Source organism: Papaver somniferum, chromosome 6 (genome assembly GCF_003573695.1).
Source record: "Papaver somniferum cultivar HN1 chromosome 6, ASM357369v1, whole genome shotgun sequence".
NCBI classification, from domain to species: Eukaryota; Viridiplantae; Streptophyta; class Magnoliopsida; order Ranunculales; family Papaveraceae; genus Papaver; species Papaver somniferum.
Window position 1 is genome coordinate 75,466,637 of NC_039363.1, and position 19,284 is coordinate 75,485,920.

The following is a 19,284-nucleotide window of genomic DNA, read 5'->3' on the forward strand; positions in this document are numbered from 1 at the left end:
CATGGGGAAGCACTCGTTAAGAATGAGAGAAGGATTTGGGAGTTATAAATAGAAGATTATCTCATGATGTTTATGGTATTATATGGAGACGCTTAAGGTGTAAAGTTGTATAGGAGGAGGTCATGTTTTTCTTACATGGGGATTACTGCTTACTACTCGTGTTATGGTAAGTGAATGCAATTACAATCTACGTGAAAGTGGTAAAAGAAATCCGGAGAGAGAGATGGCTTTGTCAAAGGGAGTTCAGTGTACTTGAAGTTTTGACAATCCATCTTTTGTAAGGCCACATGGTCCAAGAGTAATTTGAAACGGGCATCAAAGATAACTTGTATGATTAAACTTTGTTTTCACGATAAACTTCCATCTGTTTTCGTATTCATTTTCAAAATAAAAAAAATCAGTACGCAAAGATTTTATCCTGACCATTAATGGAGGATCCCACGGATTAGCTGGATCCTGATCTTTTGAGGAATGGGTGTAAATTTTGGTAGATCCTGCCATTTGATCCATAATGTTAGCCTATACCGAAATAAAATGGTCCCTTCAGGACAGGGGTCTAAACTTTGGAGCTGGAAACATCAAGAAATGATCCAGTTAGGGCTGTCAATGGATAAAAATCCGTCGGATATTGGCAATACCGATAAGGTTAAGGGTTATCGGATATCCGGTTTCCAATAATATCCGTCGGAATTCAAAAATTCAATATCGATAAGGTTAAGGATAAGCTATCAGATATCGGATATTATTCCGTTAATTTCCGTTATCTACTCATGATACAAAAAACTTCCAATAATTTCCGATAATTTCCGTTAATATTCAATAATTTCCGATAATTTCCGTTAATATTCGATAATTTCCGATATTTACTTAGGAGAGACGTAATCAAATGGCTAAAGAGTAAACCTAAAGGGTATTAGGTATCGAAAATTTCCGAAAATTTTATGATATAGTTATACACTAACGGTATCGGATATTAACCTAACGGAAACTCCCTTAACCGGTACCATTATGTTAATAAACGGATATCCGTTACGTTAAGGTTATCGGATATCGGATAGCCGTTATGTCGGATATTAATCTGGATGTTCGGAAACGGATACCGGATATCGAATATCCATTGACAGCCCTAGATCCAGTTGATTGAGGTTATTACTTGCTTGATCTTCTATATTAGACGCATTCAAAAATCAGCCTAAGGTCATCTTTTTCTCTTATATCAAAAAGAAAGAAAAAAAAGCTCAAGGAAGTTTAGGACTACTTTCAGTCGGGTAACTTTTTAACTCGGATGCAGACAGCAAGATATATACTGTATAACCTTGGAAGTGAAATGACTACAACACTTGCAGATTCAATCACTAATTCAAAATGCCTTAAAAGCTTGAACTTAAACAAATACGTTATTATTTTTGGTGAACAATCAATAAGTTGAATTCTACTGGTAAAAGGGATGTCAATCTAAATGCAGAGCATGAGAACATGTTCTCACCTCATGGCAACACATGGTTTGAACCCTACGCGTTAGGGAGATGCATTCAGCTCGACTTCAAAAAGAGTTCATCTATTTTTTTGCTTCTGGCGGCTGACTCTCCTCTTGAGCTTTCTGCCCGAAACGACGATTATACTTGGCAATTTGACCTTCATTTTCGGCCCTCTGTCGTCTAGCTCTGAAATGGTAAACTTTGCCAGTGTTGTGTATTTTTGTCATCATAAGATTAATCAATCTCCCACTCTGTGTCACATAGGATATCCATTGCAATTGAGGATGTATACCTTTCCTCATCTCTTACTGCCCAGCAACAAAAAAAAAAATGAGAAAAAGAAAAAAAATAAGTTCGAGATTCAAGGGGAAATAAACGACGATAATAGAGGTTGCTTAACAATTCTATGTTTGCAGTATAAGGGCATATCAATAAACAATGATGTAGCAATAGCCAATAAACAATGATCTTACTCCTACATTATGAATTATGAGCTTCCCTTTGATTATGAGTCTTAAACAGGCGAGACATCTACTACATTGTAACACCAAAAACTGAATTCCAGCAGCTGTAAACTTATAGATGATCAGTAGAACTAGAGTTTTTTGGATGTAATGAACACTCTAGGAAAAGACTTACACTGTTACACAATAAACAGGCAACTCAGTAGATGACATCAGATTTACCAAATTTTTCTCTAGAGAATATGGTCATTTTAAGGGGTACAAGAACCTCTAGATATTCTTCTTCAATCCTTACCGTAATGTATATGTTCTGCAGCTGACAGAACTTAGTTGCAACTATATAGTATTTGTAATCTTATTCACTTAATTCAACAATGAGCTCTAAAACTAAAGACCTATTGCAAGCTTCGTACAACACGAAGACTATAACCTTTCCAGTTCCATTTAATCTACAGTTATTTCCAACCCTTTGAAGCTTCTTGCCTAAGCTGTTTCGAGTCCTATGGTATAGGAGCAGCATTAATCACCAAAAAGGGGTTATTCTTAAATCTACACCTATGCCCAAACCCTTAAAATTTCAAAGTCCTGCAATGCATAAAAAAAATCCCTTTCTTTCTAAAGTACATTCAGACAAATGCAAACCCCTTGTATATGAAACTAACCACAAACTCAAAATGTCAAACTTCGAGAATGAAATACTTCAAACAGGAGTTCGAAATTCTTAGATTCTAAACCTAGGGTTTTGACCACAGAGTAAAAATGAGATCCTGATACCGAGTGAACTGCCCATGTTACATACCAGTAAAAATCAAGGTTTGTATATTTCTATTGACTAAAAATTAGTTATGAAAGCCACATAACAAGTACAATACAATTATCAAATCCCCACGAAGCAATAAACATCGAACAACATAGAACCCAAAACTAGTATATACATAGTTTGATTAAAGACTAGCCAGAATTGAAAATCTACAAAATTATACAAAACCCGTACCTTTTGAATCTACTCAGAACTACGGAGTGCAAGGGCTTCAGCCTGATCGATCAAAATGAAGAGAGAGTGCCCTTCTGCCTTCTTTGAGACAGAGAAAGTGAGAAACAGAAGCGAAGCTAATTTGGGCCAATCCAAATTATAGGGCTCAAGTAAATAAGGTTCCAAATTAAGGCCCCAAAAAAGATTGAGTATCTGGCTGACTAGATTGATTCAACTGACTCGGGTGACTCTCTTAATCTGACTCAGTAGTCTGTTCTTGACACTAACGGCAGAACAAAAATTTCTGGAATCCTTTCATTATCAGCGAATAGAGGAAAAGAAAGGAGAATAGAATATGAATAGAAAAGCTTTGGCAATTTTGATGAGAACCAGAATGAGACCAACTGATCCAAACAAGCTCTCTATGTCTCCTGTAAGTTCAAACCACTTTATATTTGCAAGCTTCTTTTTCCAGAAAAGTGATTGAATTCAATATGTTTTAGATTAAGGGAAACTAATTATGTTTATGGGTTCGTGTGTTTGTTAAATATCTTTTGTACTTTGCAGAATCGGATTCAATCCAGCTTTGAAAGCAATCTATTTGGTGAACATGGAACCTCATCTCCTAAGAATTTTGATTCTTCAAGCAACCCAGAAAGGTGAATACTTTTTCTAGATACAATGTTGTTTGTTTCTTACCTAGTTTTGATCAGATATTGTTCATAGAGTTGTTTGAAAGAATGGTTTGTTTTTTTTCTTTGTTATGTTTATTTTAGAGGATTGAAGTTTGTGCAAGAGGCATTACATTCAGCTATTACATTATCTAAAACTGATATCATAGATGAGGTTCTTAATGACTTCTCCCAGGTATTTTTTATGAATAATTTTCATTTCCTAGATTTTTAAATTTCTTGGAAAATAATTTGATTCAAATAATGGGTGATTTGTAATTCAGGGATATTTTAATCTCTCTTATGAGAATCGGCACGAATTATTACTCGTGCTCTCGAGAGAGTATGATGTTAGTAGAGTTCAACTACGGGAACTGATACAGCAATATCTTAGTCTTGACATTCCAAGCAGTAAGTTGTTTGGATTGTGATGTTTGACTTGCCTTGTTATTATCCTTGTGTTCAATTGCTTTTATTTATTGAGGTATTAGTTGAAGTTAAAAAGGTTATGGTTGAAGGTGAGAAGGCTCAATCATCTGATCACGATGTGCAAGCGTTGTTATCAGCATTTTATAGGACTGAGCGAAATTTGAGGCATGCTCTCCAGCCAAAGTATGAAACCCTTTTTGAAAGGCTGAATACGCATCCTGGCGGACTGAAATTCTTGACAATTCTGCGGAATGATCTTCTCTCTATGCTTCAGTACGGTTTTCTTTATCATCTGCTACTCACCACTTCTGTAGTCAAATGGATTGGTGTCTCGTTGAAAAGATATTCTTACACTTGCATACTTGCGGAAATATTTCAGGGAGGAAAATAGTGCACCTTTACGAGCGCTGGATTCATATTTAAAGGAAAAACTTGTTACATGGCTTAGTCCAGCTGCTTTGGAGCTTCATCAAATTACGTGGGATGATCCAGCATCCTTGCTGGAGAAAATTGTTGCATATGAAGTCAGTTTTGTTCATTATCTTGCTATTCATTTTCCCCCTAATTTGGAGGGTATTTTCTTATCCAATTTGATTTTATGAAATAATGTATGGGTCTCTTCGCATTACTTTATTATGTAGGCTGTGCATCCAATAAGCAATCTTATAGATCTGAAGAGAAGGTTAGGAGTGGGTCGTCGCTGTTTTGGATATCTACATCCAGCTATACCCGGTTAGTAGTTTCAGTTTATATCTGCACTCGAACAATTGTGATTCTCTTTGCATCTTAGTGTAGAAACATCATGGTGAATGTTGCTGTTATATCGTTCTCTGAAGCTACCTGTCACCTATGTATCGCAATGGTTTTAATTTTAGACTTGAACTCTATGACCCAAGTCTGCATTATTTGTATGTTCAAGTTTTGACATATGTAGCACCAAATTTTACAGGTGAACCATTGATTTTTATCGAAGTTGCACTTTTGAAGGATATAGCTCAGACAATTCAGGTCACTTTTTACCCATTTACCGAGCTTAAAATAGGAGTCTATTCATGTCTGTTACTTAAGCTCATGATTCTTTGTCTATATTCTAATCAGGAAGTTTTGTGGGACAGTCCACCCACTCCTGAAAGTCAGGCGACATGCGCGCTATTTTACTCTATATCATCAACCCAGGTGAGATAGTAAAAATTGTTGATTTCCAATTTCAGAGAAAAAGAAAAAAGAGCGATGACAATAAACTGGCAATGAGATTATCCAGGAAGTGTGTATTGGCCTAATCTAGAAAACTCGACCAAAAAATGACAAGCTAAAAACATATATATCATGTATCTAATCTGCTCAATTTTCAAACTAACAGCCAGGTTTGGCAGGAATTAACTTAGGAAAATTTCTTATTAAACGCGTGGTTGATCTCGTGAAAAGAGACATGCCACACGTCTCTGTAAGTACCCTGCACCCTCTTTCCGTTCCAGATAGTACTGTAAATCTCAGTTTCTATTTTTACCATTTTGACATCTTAATGAAGTAGAATTTGAAATCCACATTCTCATCATTTTCTTGGAGGAGCTTTTCACATTCTTTCTAACATGTATATTTTTACCTCCATACAGATGTTCGCAACACTCAGCCCAATCCCAGGTTATATGCAATGGCTCTTGGCAAAGTTGACATCTCAAAGGAAGCTTGCTGAAGCAGATACTGTGGACGAACCTCATTCTGAAGAAACTTCAAGTTCTACCTTCAGCGAAAACATACTTCAACCAGAAGAAGAGACAGAGATTTTGGGTTCATCTAGGTAAGCTAATATGAACAGCTAATTTGGATGGTCTCATCATATTCTATTAAGGGCTTCTAGTACAGATATGCAGCAACTTTAGTCTCGTAATAGTAAACTTTTCAAATGCAGTGGATATACTAGCGGAAGAAATGGCATGGACGTTATGTGGAACTTACTAACGTCCACCAACTATGAGTGGACCAGTTCTCCTAAATTAATGTCTGTATTGCAACCCCCTCTTCTGCGGTTATGTGCAAGGTAAGGCATCCCACATAAAACTCTAGAACGAAGGAGATAGTATATATAACTACACTGAATTGTCTTTTCTCTTCAATTGACGGGAAAAGGAACCAAATGGAAGTACTTACATTGATAATGGGTTCGGACAGTTTGTAAGTAATAACTAATAACAACCCTCCAATTAATTTGTGGTATGTAGGTACCTTCTTCTAGAGAAAAAGAGAGGAAAGGCTCTAGATGCAGTTGCAAATTTTCACTTGCAGAATGGAGCAGTATGTACATAAACTCTGATAATATCGAGATTCCCACAGTAACTTACTAAGCTTAGATTATTTTACTGTTGTCAAAAATTCAAAGTCCCTGTGCAAGCTCATTATGTTATTTTGTCCGAGATATATCCAACCGTCTAAAATTACTATAGAACCTCAAATCATGGGTTACTGAGGCAGCAAATAATTTTTTAACGAAGTTATGCTGATGTGGGCTAGATGGTGGAGAGACTAAATTGGATGGCAGATCGATCAGAGAAAGGCATTTGTCAAAGTGGTGGTATCATGGTAAATTATGTATATAGGTAAACCTTTATGTTCACCCAATTCTTCATTTGGTTCTTAGTCATTCAACATGTGATCTATACGATGAGGAAACACTGGTTTCCAACCTTGTATGCCTTAACTGATTGTTTTATACACTCAGGCTGGACAAAATTGAGGAGAATGCTCAGTCATATCTTAGTGAAGGGAGGATCCAAGCGTCGTGTGACCTCCAGCGTTACGTAGAGGTAATTGCAGTATCTGTTGGTCTGCTACTGAAGTTCATGAAAACTGAAACTATCTACCTTTCTGTCTATCTTGCAGAAGCAGCAGTAAGAAATGGGATTTTCAGATGAAGTGATTAGGGAAGCAAATATGTTTGTAAAAATCAGAAATGTTTCAGGTGACATTTAACATGTGTATATGATTTTATACACACAATTTAAGTAACGTGTATGACAGTAAATTTACGAAATGGCAGGAGTTACTCAAATATTTTCTGAGATATACATGCTGGTCGATTATTTTTCAGTCCTTTTACTTTCTGCAATATTGTTTCTATTTTACCCAACCAAATGCTGTAAGCTGAGAACAAGATAACCTTAAATAGGAGTATTGTGTTCCATATTTTTAAACATGTTACAAAGTGAATATAAGTATATACATAGATAAGTAGGTATGAGAGCAGTGTTATCAGTTTTCCTTTTCCAAATGACTGGTCTCCAAAACATAATCCCTCATAATTCTTGTGTTAGAATCATCAACCATCTGTAAAAACAAGAAACACCCGCAATTAGAAAATGAAACGATAACGGAACAAATAACAAGAAAAAGAGTTATCTGCTGACCTTCACAGCTAACTTGTTTAAGTTGTCCCACTCAAAATCCTTTTTGCAGTATGCAGATCTTACCTGGATCAAATTTTGTAAAATGTAGATGATATTAGAGTTAACATGGAAATAACTAAATGCAGTACGAGGAACAAGGTTTAAGTTTTTCTGTTTTTAATGAATCACTAACCTCTAAAATGCGCAGGGCTACCAAAGCAGCACCAAGGAAATGCCAGTAATCCATGTTTCAATCACGATGCAATCATGTAAGTCAGACTTTCCTAAGTATCTAGAAACTAAATTTTGTAACCATGAAACTGGCGAAAATACTGAATCATAACTAAAACATTTGAAAACCAACACGAATGTAGCTTAAGGAAACCAAAAGAGAGATAGATTTGGGTTTTTCAAGTCATACCTAGACCCTTATGCCTTGAAGACACTCGCATAAGATTCGCACAAAATTCATCCCCATCGTTCAAGGAGTTACTTTGTACGAAGTCCATCAATTCCACATGTCCCTCGGGGTTATAACTCTGTTCTGTGTAATCAATCAAACAACGTAACTAATCGATCTAGAAAAACAAATGGAGTGCTTTGTGACGCCAATTTAAGATGATACTGACGCCAATTTAAGATGATACTGAAATAGATTACTGAATTAAGCTGTGGAATTCAGTTCAACTTTTGTTTAATTCAATAGTTCTCTTAGATACTAAGGATGGAGGAACACCTCAAGCTGAGCAAGAACAATCTTTACAGCAACATATGTGAAGAAGCTGTGGAGGTTCTGAGCTGCTTTTGCTTCTGGTGATGCTTCTCCAAATCCTGCTAGAACCCGACACAAAATACATATCAATATTCTCAGAACTGGGAGAGAAAGAGAAATCTAGAGAGAGTGAGAAGTAATTCACTAACCGGGGACAAACATTTTGTGACAGAAACGGCGAGTCGATCGCAAAGGGCTTTGCTTCCATGGACAATTACGAAGATAAAACGGATTAGATTTGCGTGATTGAGTAACAGGTTTTGGTGGAAAGAAGGAGAGTTGAAAGATTGAAGATGACTCCATTAGGCTATTAACATCCACGTAAACTGTGAACCAAGCAAAAGATATAACAGTCAAAACTCTCAGAAGAGAGGTCAGCGTAACCCATGTGCAGAATTGCTATTTTGGGTCATCAAAACACAGAATAATGTCAACTTGTTAAGGATCGAGCAAGAGAGAGGAGAGCATAAACGCGCGCGGAAGCAATAGAAGTCTACATTGATAATGATTCGGTGTTTTTTTCTCATTAATTCTCTAGCTATTTATACAATCACAAGACTTGGCTCTCAAGTCACAAGACTTGGTTCTCAAGATATTCTATTCCTAATATAACTCACACAACTCTCCTAAATATAGTCTTTTCTATATTATTTCCTAATACCCTCCCTCAAGATGGAGCATGTAGATCACGAATGCCCATCTTGGACCAAAGAAATTTAACTTCGGTTTTTTTTTTTTTTTTTTTCTTCCAACGCTTTTGCGGAAAAAAAAATCTTCAGATCATAGTTTAAGGACATTTCGGTCCCTTTCGTAGTTTAAGGACATTACGGTCCTCTTCGTAGTTTAAGGACATTACGGTCCTCTTCGTAGTTTAAGGACATTACGGTCCCATCTTCGTAGTTTTAGAACATTTCGGTTCCATCTTCGTAGTTTAAGGACGTTTCGGTCCTCTCTTCGTAGTTTAAGGACATTGCGGTCCCCATCAACAATGTCAGCAAACATTCTCTCTGTCCATCAACACAATATTCCAACAGTAGTAACATCCATACATTCTCTTCCCAACATACAAGTTGCAGGGTTCATGTCCATCTTGAGTTCTAAATCACCAATAATCAATAACTAACCACCACAACATCTCTCAGCACCTCATGAATCACCACTGCCAACTCCTCGGATTCGTGTTCTTAGTTACAACCAAACCTGTTAACAATGGCTGCATTCCATCCATCAACCATTAATCGTGACTGCCATCAATCACTTCTATGACCTCATCTCGATCTCTTCCTTCTATCTGGTTTGGCTTCATCTTCTCTGCCAGTATCACACAGTAGTGATCGATCACCATTATTCATCTTTGAACAACCACTTCAATCCATCTTAATTCTCTCAGCACACAAATAATCTTCGTATATTGGCATTGGAAGCAAACACCGTCATGCAACTCCAAAAATCTCGGTGAAATAATTATCTCCAACTCGTGACTCGGAGTCAGCTTATGTTCTCGACTTTGAATTCACTTTGTAATCCTTCGACAGATGTCTTGGATATAGGATTAGGGCTATGGCAGCAATACCCTACGCGGCTAAGTCTTCTTCTCAGCTAACTAGCTTCAAGTCCTTTTTTTTTCTTTTTTTTCAATAAAAATTTCACGAACAAACCCTAAAATAGCTGGACAAACTCCTCAGCAGCAGCAGCACTTTTTTTTTTTTTTAACCCTAAAACGAAAACTCTCTAACTCTATCTTCCTCTCCTCTCTCTCTCTCACCTTGCTCTGATACCATGTTAAGGATCGAGCAAGAGAGAGGAGAGCATAAACGCGCGCGGAAGCAATAGAAGTCTACATTGATAATGATTCGGTGTTTTTTTCTCATTAATTCTCTAGCTATTTATACAATCACAAGACTTGGCTCTCAAGGCACAAGACTTGGTTCTCAAGATATTTGAAAAAGAATCCTGGGCAAGGAATTTTGTTGCGCTCTGATAGTAGTCTAAGTTTAAAAGGCTGGTGTGATTCAGATTGGGCAAGCTGTCCTTTGACTAGACGATCGTTGACAGGATGGTTTGTGCTTCTTGGAGATTCACCAGTGTCTTGGAAGACCAAAAAGCAGTACACAGTTTCTCGGAGTTCAGCTGAAGCAGAATACAGATCTATGGCTGCAGCTACTTGTGAATTGAAGTGGTTGAAGCAATTACTAGGTGATTTGGGAGTTTGTCATACACAGGGAATGAGTCTTCTTTGTGATAGTCAGTCGGCATTGTATATTGCTCAAAATCCCGTTTTTCACGAAAGAACTAAACATATAGAAGTGGATTGTCATCTCATTAGGGATGCGATAGTACAGAAAATTATTTCTCCCTCATATACGCCTACGGGGTTGCAGTTGGCGGATATCTTCACAAAATCATTAGGACGAGTTCAGTTTCAAGGTCTTTTGTCCAAGACGGGCATTTGTGACCTGCGTGCTCCGTCTTGAGGGGGGGTATTAAGGAAAGTGTAATACTTTCCAAGACCGTAGTGGTCAGTCTATGGAAAGTATTGTCCATGTAAGTCATTAATGTGAGACTGATAAGGTAAGTGATATTTTAGGAAGTCATATACTAGGAAAGGATTGTCCATGTAAGTCATGATTTTGAGACTTATAAGGAAAGTCTCAAATCCGTGTCTTAGGAAAGTTTTGAGTCTCAAGTTATCGGTCATGTATAAATATCTATAGAACTACTATGAATAAAATTAAGAAAGGAATTTACCAAAGTTTTAACATGGCATCACGAGCCGGTTGAAAACTGGAAAAAAAAAAAAAAAATCGTTGAGAATGGGTGGAGATGGAGAATCAAGCAAAGACAAGAATATAGATTATGATACGCAAAAGAAGAATCTAGTATATCACCTAGGATTTGCGAATGGAAGAGGTGGTAGAGGACAAGGAACGGGCAATCAGGTTCGAGCACATAATCTAAATATATCAGAGACAAAGCAGTCAAATGGTCCATATTCCTCAGACGGCTCAGATTTGATGGGAGTAACCGCAACACAACTCTCCTAAATATAGTCTTTCCTATATTATTTCCTAATACAACTACAAAAGCCACTTGGAGTAAGCTTAGAGTTCCAATATGATTATGCCATATCCAATAATAACACTTTTAACTCTTGCAAGGATTTTCCATGTCAGTAGCTTAAAGACTTGTGCTCTAAACATCAAACGGCTGAAGAAGGAAGAAGTATTCCACGAAATATTATTTCCAAATGGTCAACACAAAAAGAAACAAAATTAGTAGGGCTTAAGACTAAACAAAAACAAAAAACAAGAGTAGGATTCATGGACGGCTATATACTATTTTTCACAGAAGTTGCTAAGAATCATAGACAAATATGTCGAGAACAGTAACTTGAAAACTTAAATATTCTAAGAGTTATTAAGAGAACCATCAAAGGCAATGAAGATCCAGTCAAACATATTTTCACTTTACAAAAATCATTTGATGATACCAACAGTTTACATCTTTCTAGTTATACATCAATACTTTGGTTATGTTACTTCTCGCAGATATGTTTTTTTGTTCAAATAAAAGAAGAAAACTAGAGTTGGGTATGGTAATTGTTTTCTTCTTGTATTTTCGAGTTAAAGCTAAGTGTAGTTCAGGTTGTGATCTTGCTATGGCATCTTATTTTTAGTACAAGGATCAAACTTGACTTATATCAGTGATATATTCGGCAAAAACATTCCGGAAATCCTTGCTTATAATCCGGATGTTAAAGATCAAAATACTATTCAGTTTGGAACAAGAGTAAACATTCCATTCTCATGTGATTGTCTTAATGATGATTTTTTAGGACATACTTTCGATTATACAACTCAACCTGGAGATACATATAAGATAATTGCTCAAAAGATTTTCGCAAACCTCACAACGGCAGATTGGATACAAAGAATAAATCATTTGAATCCTAATTCAGTACTACCTTATACATCCATCAATGTAACAGTGAATTGCTCATGTGGTGTATCCAAGGATTATGGGCTATTTATGACTTACCCACTTCATCCTGAAGATAATTTATCTTTCGTAGCGTCTGAATCTGGTGTACCCAAAAAATTGCTACAGATGTATAACCCAGGAATGGATTTCAGCCAAGGGAGTGGATTGGTATTCATACCTGCAAAAGGTTGGTTATACTACTTCTTTCACAGCTTCCCTTGTGTATATTTGCTTTCCTAATTCTTCTTGCGTTTATATCTTAATGTGATGTTATTTCTTAGGCCCTTACCAGATCAAACAGGGGATTTTCCGCGCTTGAAGTCAAGGTATTTTAGTTGCCTCCATCAAATTTTATGAATTATTCTTACTCTTATTTGCCTCAAATGATAAAAATGAATAATTTAGTCTGTTCGTTTTTTTCCTTGCACTTTGTTTTTGCAGCAGAGGTTGGTCTTATCTTACATGTATCTCTGGGGTGATGCAGTATTGTTGCTACTGAAATTTCAAGATAAGAGCTTACAGTGAATTATATTGCCATTGCTTTCAAGCAGGAATCTCCAGAGGCGCAATTGCAGGCACGTCAGTTGCTGTGTTATTAATGGCAATCTGTTCATACTTTGGGCTCTCCACAAGGAAGAAGGTCAACAGGTTGTCATTACTCTGCACAGATTCCCCTACCCCACCTGGTCTGGGTAACCCTTTCTCTTATCAGTGTTGAAAAAATTACAATACGATTATATGTGCGTTGTTTTTCGTCTTTTGATAGTTACTGATCAATAAGGAAACTTCAGTAGGTATGGTAAGAAGTACTCCCTTGGGTAAACATACAGAATCAATCGGGCATGTTGGCGGAGCTTCCCCGGGACTTAGCGGTATCTCTATGGACAAATCTGTGGAATTCTCCTATGAAGAACTTGCTAAGGCGACAAATAATTTTAGTAGTAGCAAGAAAATTGGTCAAGGAGGGTTTGGAACAGTTTACTATGGTATGCTAAGAGGAGAGGTATGTATTATTAAAAGAAGAAATTGGTTTTAACTGTTAACTGTAACTAATTGCGGTCTGTGAATGGTGTTTTCTCTTACAAACATCGACTTAGAAAGCTGCAATCAAGAAGATGGATACGCAAGCATCGAAAGAGTTTCTTGCTGAACTGAATGTTCTAACACATGTTCATCACTTGAACCTGGTATTGCACTTCATTTGTCAACAATAGCACAGTACTTTAGCCATTTCGAATCAAATCTTTAGATGTAGTTATCAAAGCTAAGATAAGCCTTCACTAGTTTTTGTTAAGTATACAATTCTAAGTGATATTTGATATTGCAGGTACACTTAATTGGATGTTGTGTTGAAGGTTCTTTGTTCCTTGTTTACGAGTATATTGAGAACGGAAACTTGAGCGAACACTTACATGGCTCGGGTATGAACAAATACAAATAATCAAAAACATTGAAGTTCTTTAATATCAGCTGATCTTTATTTGATTACTCTGCTTTCAGGTTGGGAATCGCTACCATGGACCACAAGGGTGCAAATTGCACTTCATTCAGCAAGAGGTCTTGAATATATCCATGAACATACAGTTCCCGTGTACATCCATCGTGATATTAAATCAGCAAACATTTTGATAGACAGAAACTTCCATGGAAAGGTTATGAAGCATCCCATTTGTTAGTGTTGCAAATGCATGAGAATCCATCCCTAATTTTGGCAACATATTTACATGACAGGTAGCTGATTTTGGTTTAACCAAGCTGACTGAAGTCGGGAATTCATCCTTGCAAACACGTCTTGTTGGTACATTTGGATATATGCCACCCGAGTAAGATGTCTTATTGCTTTATCCATGGATTACTAATCAAACCACTTCTCAAGTTCCCATTAAACTGAACCTAATCCATTTTGGGAAAAGTCCTCTTATGGTTTGTATATGCTTGCTTGTAGGTATGCTCAGTATGGTGATATATCCCCTAAGGTTGATGTATATGCTTTTGGAGTTATGTTTGAACTTATATAAGCGAAGGAAGCTGTGGTTAAAGCAAATGGATGTATTGCTGAATCAAGGGGACTTGTTGATTTGGTTAGCTTTCTTGCCTTGCCGTGCTCAACTGATGAATAATGTTACTACTGGTTCTGACAAAAACTTAACCTTTCTATCTCTAAACAATATACAGTTTGAGGATGTTCTTAGTCAAATTGACCCGAAAGATGATCTTGCCAATCTAGTCGACCCTAAACTTGGGAAGGATTATCCACTTGATTCAGTTCTTAAGGTAAATACCACCAATTGAAACATATCAATCTCATAAACACAATGAATAGTAGGCTAATGTTGGTTATCTGGTCTGGTTGCAGATGGCACAGCTTGCCAAAGCTTGTACACAAGAGAATCCACAACTAAGACCAAGTATGCGCTCTATAGTGGTTGCATTAACCACACTCTCATCATCATCTGACGATTGGGATGTCGGATCCTTCTACGAAAATCAAGCTCTAGTTAATCTAGTGACAGGAAGGTAGAAATTGCCTCACTCGCTGGTCGCTGCTGATGCTTGAACAATGTATTAGACACCAACCTGTATTCTAACATTATGGCTCCAGCTGATTTTTATTCTCTTTTGTAGTTTGTACTCCTATTATTCAATCAATCTTTATAATTTAGGATGCGTTCAAAAAAAATTTACAGAGAATGTCTGTTTTGTGTAGATACCTATAACTATTTACATGCAATTTCAAGATGAAAACAGTCTAAAGATTCCACTTCATTGACTCGTTTCGGTCTCGAAGTCATTCCAATACACCACTTCGATAGCTCGACAAACAGTTCAAAAATAGACTAGATTACTACTATTATGGAGGTGGTTTATTACTTCATCGTACGAAGAAATTGTGTTGCATCGCATATGAGTATTTCTGGATGCACATGAGATAAGCAACATGATCATCTACTTGGGCAGCTAGAAAAGAAACCAGCTTGAAGACATGAGAATTTATACAGAATCAATTATAGCATAAAGAGAGCAAATACAGTACATAGTTTTCCTCTCACATCAACAGAGCACCAATTAAACCCACATATATGCATCAAGACAACACCAAACCAAGGAGTCTAGGAACAGATAATGATCAAGCAGTAACAACAACAATGGCAATAACCACACAGGGTGTGCCTTATTTACTTAACAATCATACCTCAGACGGTAACACCAACATATGGACTTACTAAGGACTGTACTCTGGTATTACTGCTGAACTAAGCACTCTTGGTTGCCAGGAACCAGAGAATGGTCAGCTCCACTGCTAATAGCATCCAATTCTACGTCCAAGCTGCGAGTGCTAGTTTCACATCCATCCTCTCCACATGCAATGGATTCAAAGATAAGATCTTTCACTTCTTGGAAACGTTCTTCGGAGAGGGAGACCTCAGCCAGGAGTCTCCAAGCATTTTCCTCGGATGCTTCCTCGTAATCCTGTTTCCTCTTTAACACCATATGACCACTAATCTCCCATACTGCTGGATTAACTTGGGTGTCTAGAAGCTCTGGGTTCACTTCCCCAAGAGCCTGTTTCTCCGCATAACACTGTTTGATGAAGAAAAAGTTTCATAAATACTTGTAACACAAAGAAAAAAAAATCATCTAGTATAAACAATGTATCAACATATCGATCTGTACATTTATACATGGAGAAGCAAAAATTACCTGTGGGAGGACGAAAACCCTTTTCCCCGAGTCAGCTATGAGAACATTGTATGGTATGTTGCTGTCTTGAAGGCAAATGCAAGAGTCTGATACAGCATCTGATAAAGCTAGCATATCATTTCCACCCTCAAAGACGAGACCTCTAACTGGATAGTTCAAGAGCTCAGACACCTTCACTTCATTGTCGAGATTGGAAATTTTACGCGTCGCAGCCTTTTCAATGGGGAATGGCACAGCCAAGTAATAAGCCTATTGACATGAAACCATTACCCCCGTTAGAATATTACGAAGTTACAGTTTAATTGTTAATTAAAGTACCTAAACTAAATGTTTTAATTTCATAAACCAAATGAAGGAAAACCGAGTTAGAATGAAATTGTCACCTGAAAGTGAAGGTGGTTAATAGTTGCAAACGCACCCAAGCTGTTGTAGCCCAGTCGAAAGTAGGGATTCCCGGCTTCTGCAGCCATCTGGATTGCAAGCAACAAGCTCTTGTGATCGATACTCTGTGGCAAGCACTCAAGGATCCTTGGGATCAATAGAACGTGACCATATTCAATAGGGCTCACCTGAAATTAGCATCAGTTTGGAAATTAGCTACCCGAACACTGAAATAAAAGATCACATATAAGTAAGCATACACTATAGAACAACAGAACAATAACTGCTACATACGTTAATAGCAACAACGCTTGGAGAGTTCTCAGTATCAATTGGAGCACTTGGGAAGAACTGAGCTTCATCACCATCGGTCTCTTCAAATTGGAAAAGCACTTCTTCTTGACCAACTTTGGTGAAATTGAATTTGCTTCCGTCAAAAGGTTGTAGAACCTTATCAACCCGAAATTCGGTAGGGCGTTTCTTAAGATGGCGGCCCTCATTCAGTTGAGCAATGAATCCAGACTGTCCAGGAATCACCTGCACAGGATTGAACAAAAGTCCCGGGTTAAACACAAATATTGACCCAACAGTAAAAATTTATGCACTTATTGGTGTTTGAACTTCAAATGATCACAAACTCAAACACGGATTTGTTAAACAATCAAAACAGAAAAGATTAAATACCTTGGTCTCACAGGCAGTGACATCATAGCGGAAAAGACCTCTCTGCACACGATCCTCCCACTGCAATTGAAAACCAACCCAAAAAGAAGAAAATTAGACAACTATTTAATAAAAACAGCAAAAGATGCTAATATTTATACTTTTTGAAACTGAAAATTTACCTCTCCAAGAAGGAGTGAATCCAAAAAGGGCACAGGAGACTCCATCTTCGCATCCATCATGTTTTTCACCTTCTTGAAGGTATACAAAGGGAGATTTGCACCTGAAAATAGCAAAATTTGTAAGACAAATACCTATAATACCTCAAAAATTCATGCCCAAACACCAAAAGAACAGAAATAGTACCTGGAAGACAGCAGCTGCGAAGGCAGTTGCGACCACAGCCAACTTGTTGTTGTTCTTCAGAATCTTTCTGGTAATTAGAAACCATAGTAGGAACTCTCTTGATCCTCAACATCTTTTCCAAATTTTGAGTTTTTACAGATTTTTGGATAACAAATCTCTCAAAACCCACAAATCTTTGGGACTAAAAATTCGATTTTCTTACTTATTTATATGCAATAGAAAATCCGAAATCCGAAAGTTTGATGAATTCTTAAAATTTGAGAATGAAAATTAATACTAAACTCTAACTAATCTAGTGCAAAGAAAGGAAAGTAGAGGAAGATTGAAAACCACCACCAGCAAGAAATAAAAGATCAGAAGGACTGCCTCCTTCAGAAGGCAAAGCTCCACGCCCTCCGTGCGGCGATGGGCTGCTACTTTCAGTTACACAACCCTTTCGTCGTACTGCTCGGACATGAACTAGTATCGGAATCTTTCCGTATATAGCCGTGATGTCTACAACGTGATCACACTGGGTTCTCCCCTAAAAATTCTCAAACACAGAATTTGAGATGATGATTGAGAAGGTAATTTCGGATGAATTGAAAGAATTTTCTTCTTAATCTTTTGTGTATTGATTTTTCTCTATGCGAAAATATCAGTGATTTGTTGAATCGCGCAAAGATGAATGAGAGGTGAGAGTTTAAATAGAAAGGATGATATGTGTGGTGGTTGTGAAATTATGAAGAAGATGAAGGCGTTAAGGTCTACTTTGTAATTTTGACAACTTAGAGAGGATCTTTAGGGGATATAAATGTGTGCGGTTGACTGAGAGAAGAGTGTACAATAATTGAGAGAGCAGTATTGGTTGCTGCTGCTCGTCAAGGATTTGGGAATAAGCAAGGCCAAGGGGATTCGTGGGTCTGCCTGGTTTTTTCAACCCACGAAATATAATGTAGTCGAAAAAGATAGAAAATACCATCAAAAATTAACTTAAGAATAGCCAAGTCTAACCAAATGAATCAATGCCGCCATGTCGGACGATTTTCATGCTCCCTCCCAATACGAAGACAGGGATTCGAACCCTTAACTTTAAGGACCACTAGTTTAGGGTATAAAAAAAAGATGTCGGTATCAAACTAAATGCTAGCAGGCATGTGGACAAACGGCCATTCTACTTGGTAGAAAGTTTTACATAAATCCAACTTCATATCAAAAGGTATACCCAAAAAACTATCTTTTCACCTTTTACGTTTTCATGGGGAAGATTGATTTACAGATTTGTTGGTTACCAATCGGCCCTGTCGGAAAGCATATTGATTCATGGAGGTTTATGTCGGTAAGCCAAAGAACTAAAATGAAATTGTGGATTGTATTATGGAACCCAAAATTCCCTTAAAGGTGCGGTTCTTAGTATGGACACTATGTTAAAACGGTGCTCTTACTATGAACTTTTTGTATAGAGCTGGAAAACGGAATCTCTCAACTGTTTGTTTGTTGTGCACAAACAATATTGAGACTAATGACCATCTTTTTATGCATTGTGAGTACTCTTCAAAGGTGTAGTCTTACTTCATTAACCGTTTCAAATTGAATTGGGCGTTAGCTTATAAGGTTAAAGACTACGTTATGGGCATTCCATTATCAACTATGATTGTAAATTGGAATGTCGTTACTAGTTAGTGCTAGTGGTTCTCTTTTTGTCACTATTTTAGTGAACCCTTTTAGTAGGACAAGACCCCGAATGGATAGACTTCATTCGGACAAAATTGGATACTCCTAGGCTTTCTGAAGACGGTTTTACCAATGGATCATACATTTCTCGGCATAGAGGACATCTCTTTGCTTCAATCGGAAGTATCTCGAACTTTCATTTCCAAGTAAAAATAATAATTGCGGACCATATTGCTGAGGCTAATGGGAAGAAAATCGGCAGAAGTTTGTGGGGTCGAAATTTTGGGATCGGGATTTTGTATAGGTAACTGAGATATTTGAGCGAAAATCTAGATCCCAAGAAACCAATTACCATAGCAACTATGCATGAG

General features: G+C 37.3%; 3 protein-coding genes, 1 long non-coding RNA gene and 1 pseudogene across 7 annotated transcripts; 2 read left to right on the plus strand and 3 right to left on the minus strand.

The window, feature by feature from the left end:
* Window positions 1-1,290: 1,290 nt before the first annotated feature.
* On the minus strand, window positions 1,291-3,088 carry LOC113288019. The gene is made up of 2 exons (XR_003330426.1): window positions 2,937-3,088; window positions 1,291-1,786 (listed from the first exon to the last, which is right to left on the minus strand). It is a non-coding gene; the product is annotated as an uncharacterized LOC113288019 (long non-coding RNA).
* An 87-nt stretch (window positions 3,089-3,175) lies between these two features.
* Window positions 3,176-7,099, plus strand: LOC113288016 (malonyl-CoA decarboxylase, mitochondrial-like). Of its 4 annotated transcripts, XM_026536944.1 has the most exons (16): window positions 3,176-3,348; window positions 3,483-3,574; window positions 3,692-3,782; window positions 3,871-3,997; window positions 4,084-4,288; window positions 4,395-4,539; window positions 4,657-4,747; window positions 4,965-5,023; window positions 5,114-5,191; window positions 5,376-5,459; window positions 5,629-5,813; window positions 5,925-6,053; window positions 6,235-6,307; window positions 6,524-6,609; window positions 6,732-6,816; window positions 6,893-7,099. In XM_026536944.1, exons 1-16 carry the CDS (start codon window positions 3,271-3,273, stop codon window positions 6,902-6,904), a joined length of 1,620 nt encoding a protein of 539 aa, XP_026392729.1. In that variant the 5' UTR covers window positions 3,176-3,270; the 3' UTR covers window positions 6,905-7,099. The 4 variants fall into 4 exon arrangements, with proteins under 4 accessions (XP_026392729.1, XP_026392727.1, XP_026392728.1 ...); XM_026536942.1 differs by having other exon boundaries at window positions 6,732-7,099; XM_026536943.1 differs by having other exon boundaries at window positions 4,105-4,288; window positions 6,732-7,099.
* Window positions 7,100-7,149: 50 nt separating this feature from the next.
* Window positions 7,150-8,510, minus strand: LOC113288018 (chaperonin-like RBCX protein 1, chloroplastic). Its single transcript, XM_026536946.1, has 6 exons — window positions 8,317-8,510; window positions 8,132-8,229; window positions 7,817-7,934; window positions 7,589-7,605; window positions 7,417-7,479; window positions 7,150-7,336 (listed from the first exon to the last, which is right to left on the minus strand). The coding sequence occupies exons 1-6, from the start codon at window positions 8,468-8,470 to the stop codon at window positions 7,262-7,264; spliced, it is 525 nt and encodes a 174-aa protein (XP_026392731.1). The 5' UTR covers window positions 8,471-8,510; the 3' UTR covers window positions 7,150-7,261.
* Window positions 8,511-11,622: 3,112 nt separating this feature from the next.
* On the plus strand, window positions 11,623-14,914 carry LOC113288021 (annotated as a pseudogene).
* A 215-nt stretch (window positions 14,915-15,129) lies between these two features.
* On the minus strand, window positions 15,130-17,932 carry LOC113288020 (GDP-L-galactose phosphorylase 1-like). The gene is made up of 7 exons (XM_026536948.1): window positions 17,261-17,932; window positions 17,077-17,177; window positions 16,916-16,975; window positions 16,526-16,768; window positions 16,234-16,419; window positions 15,851-16,099; window positions 15,130-15,730 (listed from the first exon to the last, which is right to left on the minus strand). The coding sequence occupies exons 1-7, from the start codon at window positions 17,370-17,372 to the stop codon at window positions 15,392-15,394; spliced, it is 1,290 nt and encodes a 429-aa protein (XP_026392733.1). The 5' UTR covers window positions 17,373-17,932; the 3' UTR covers window positions 15,130-15,391.
* Window positions 17,933-19,284: the final 1,352 nt, after the last annotated feature.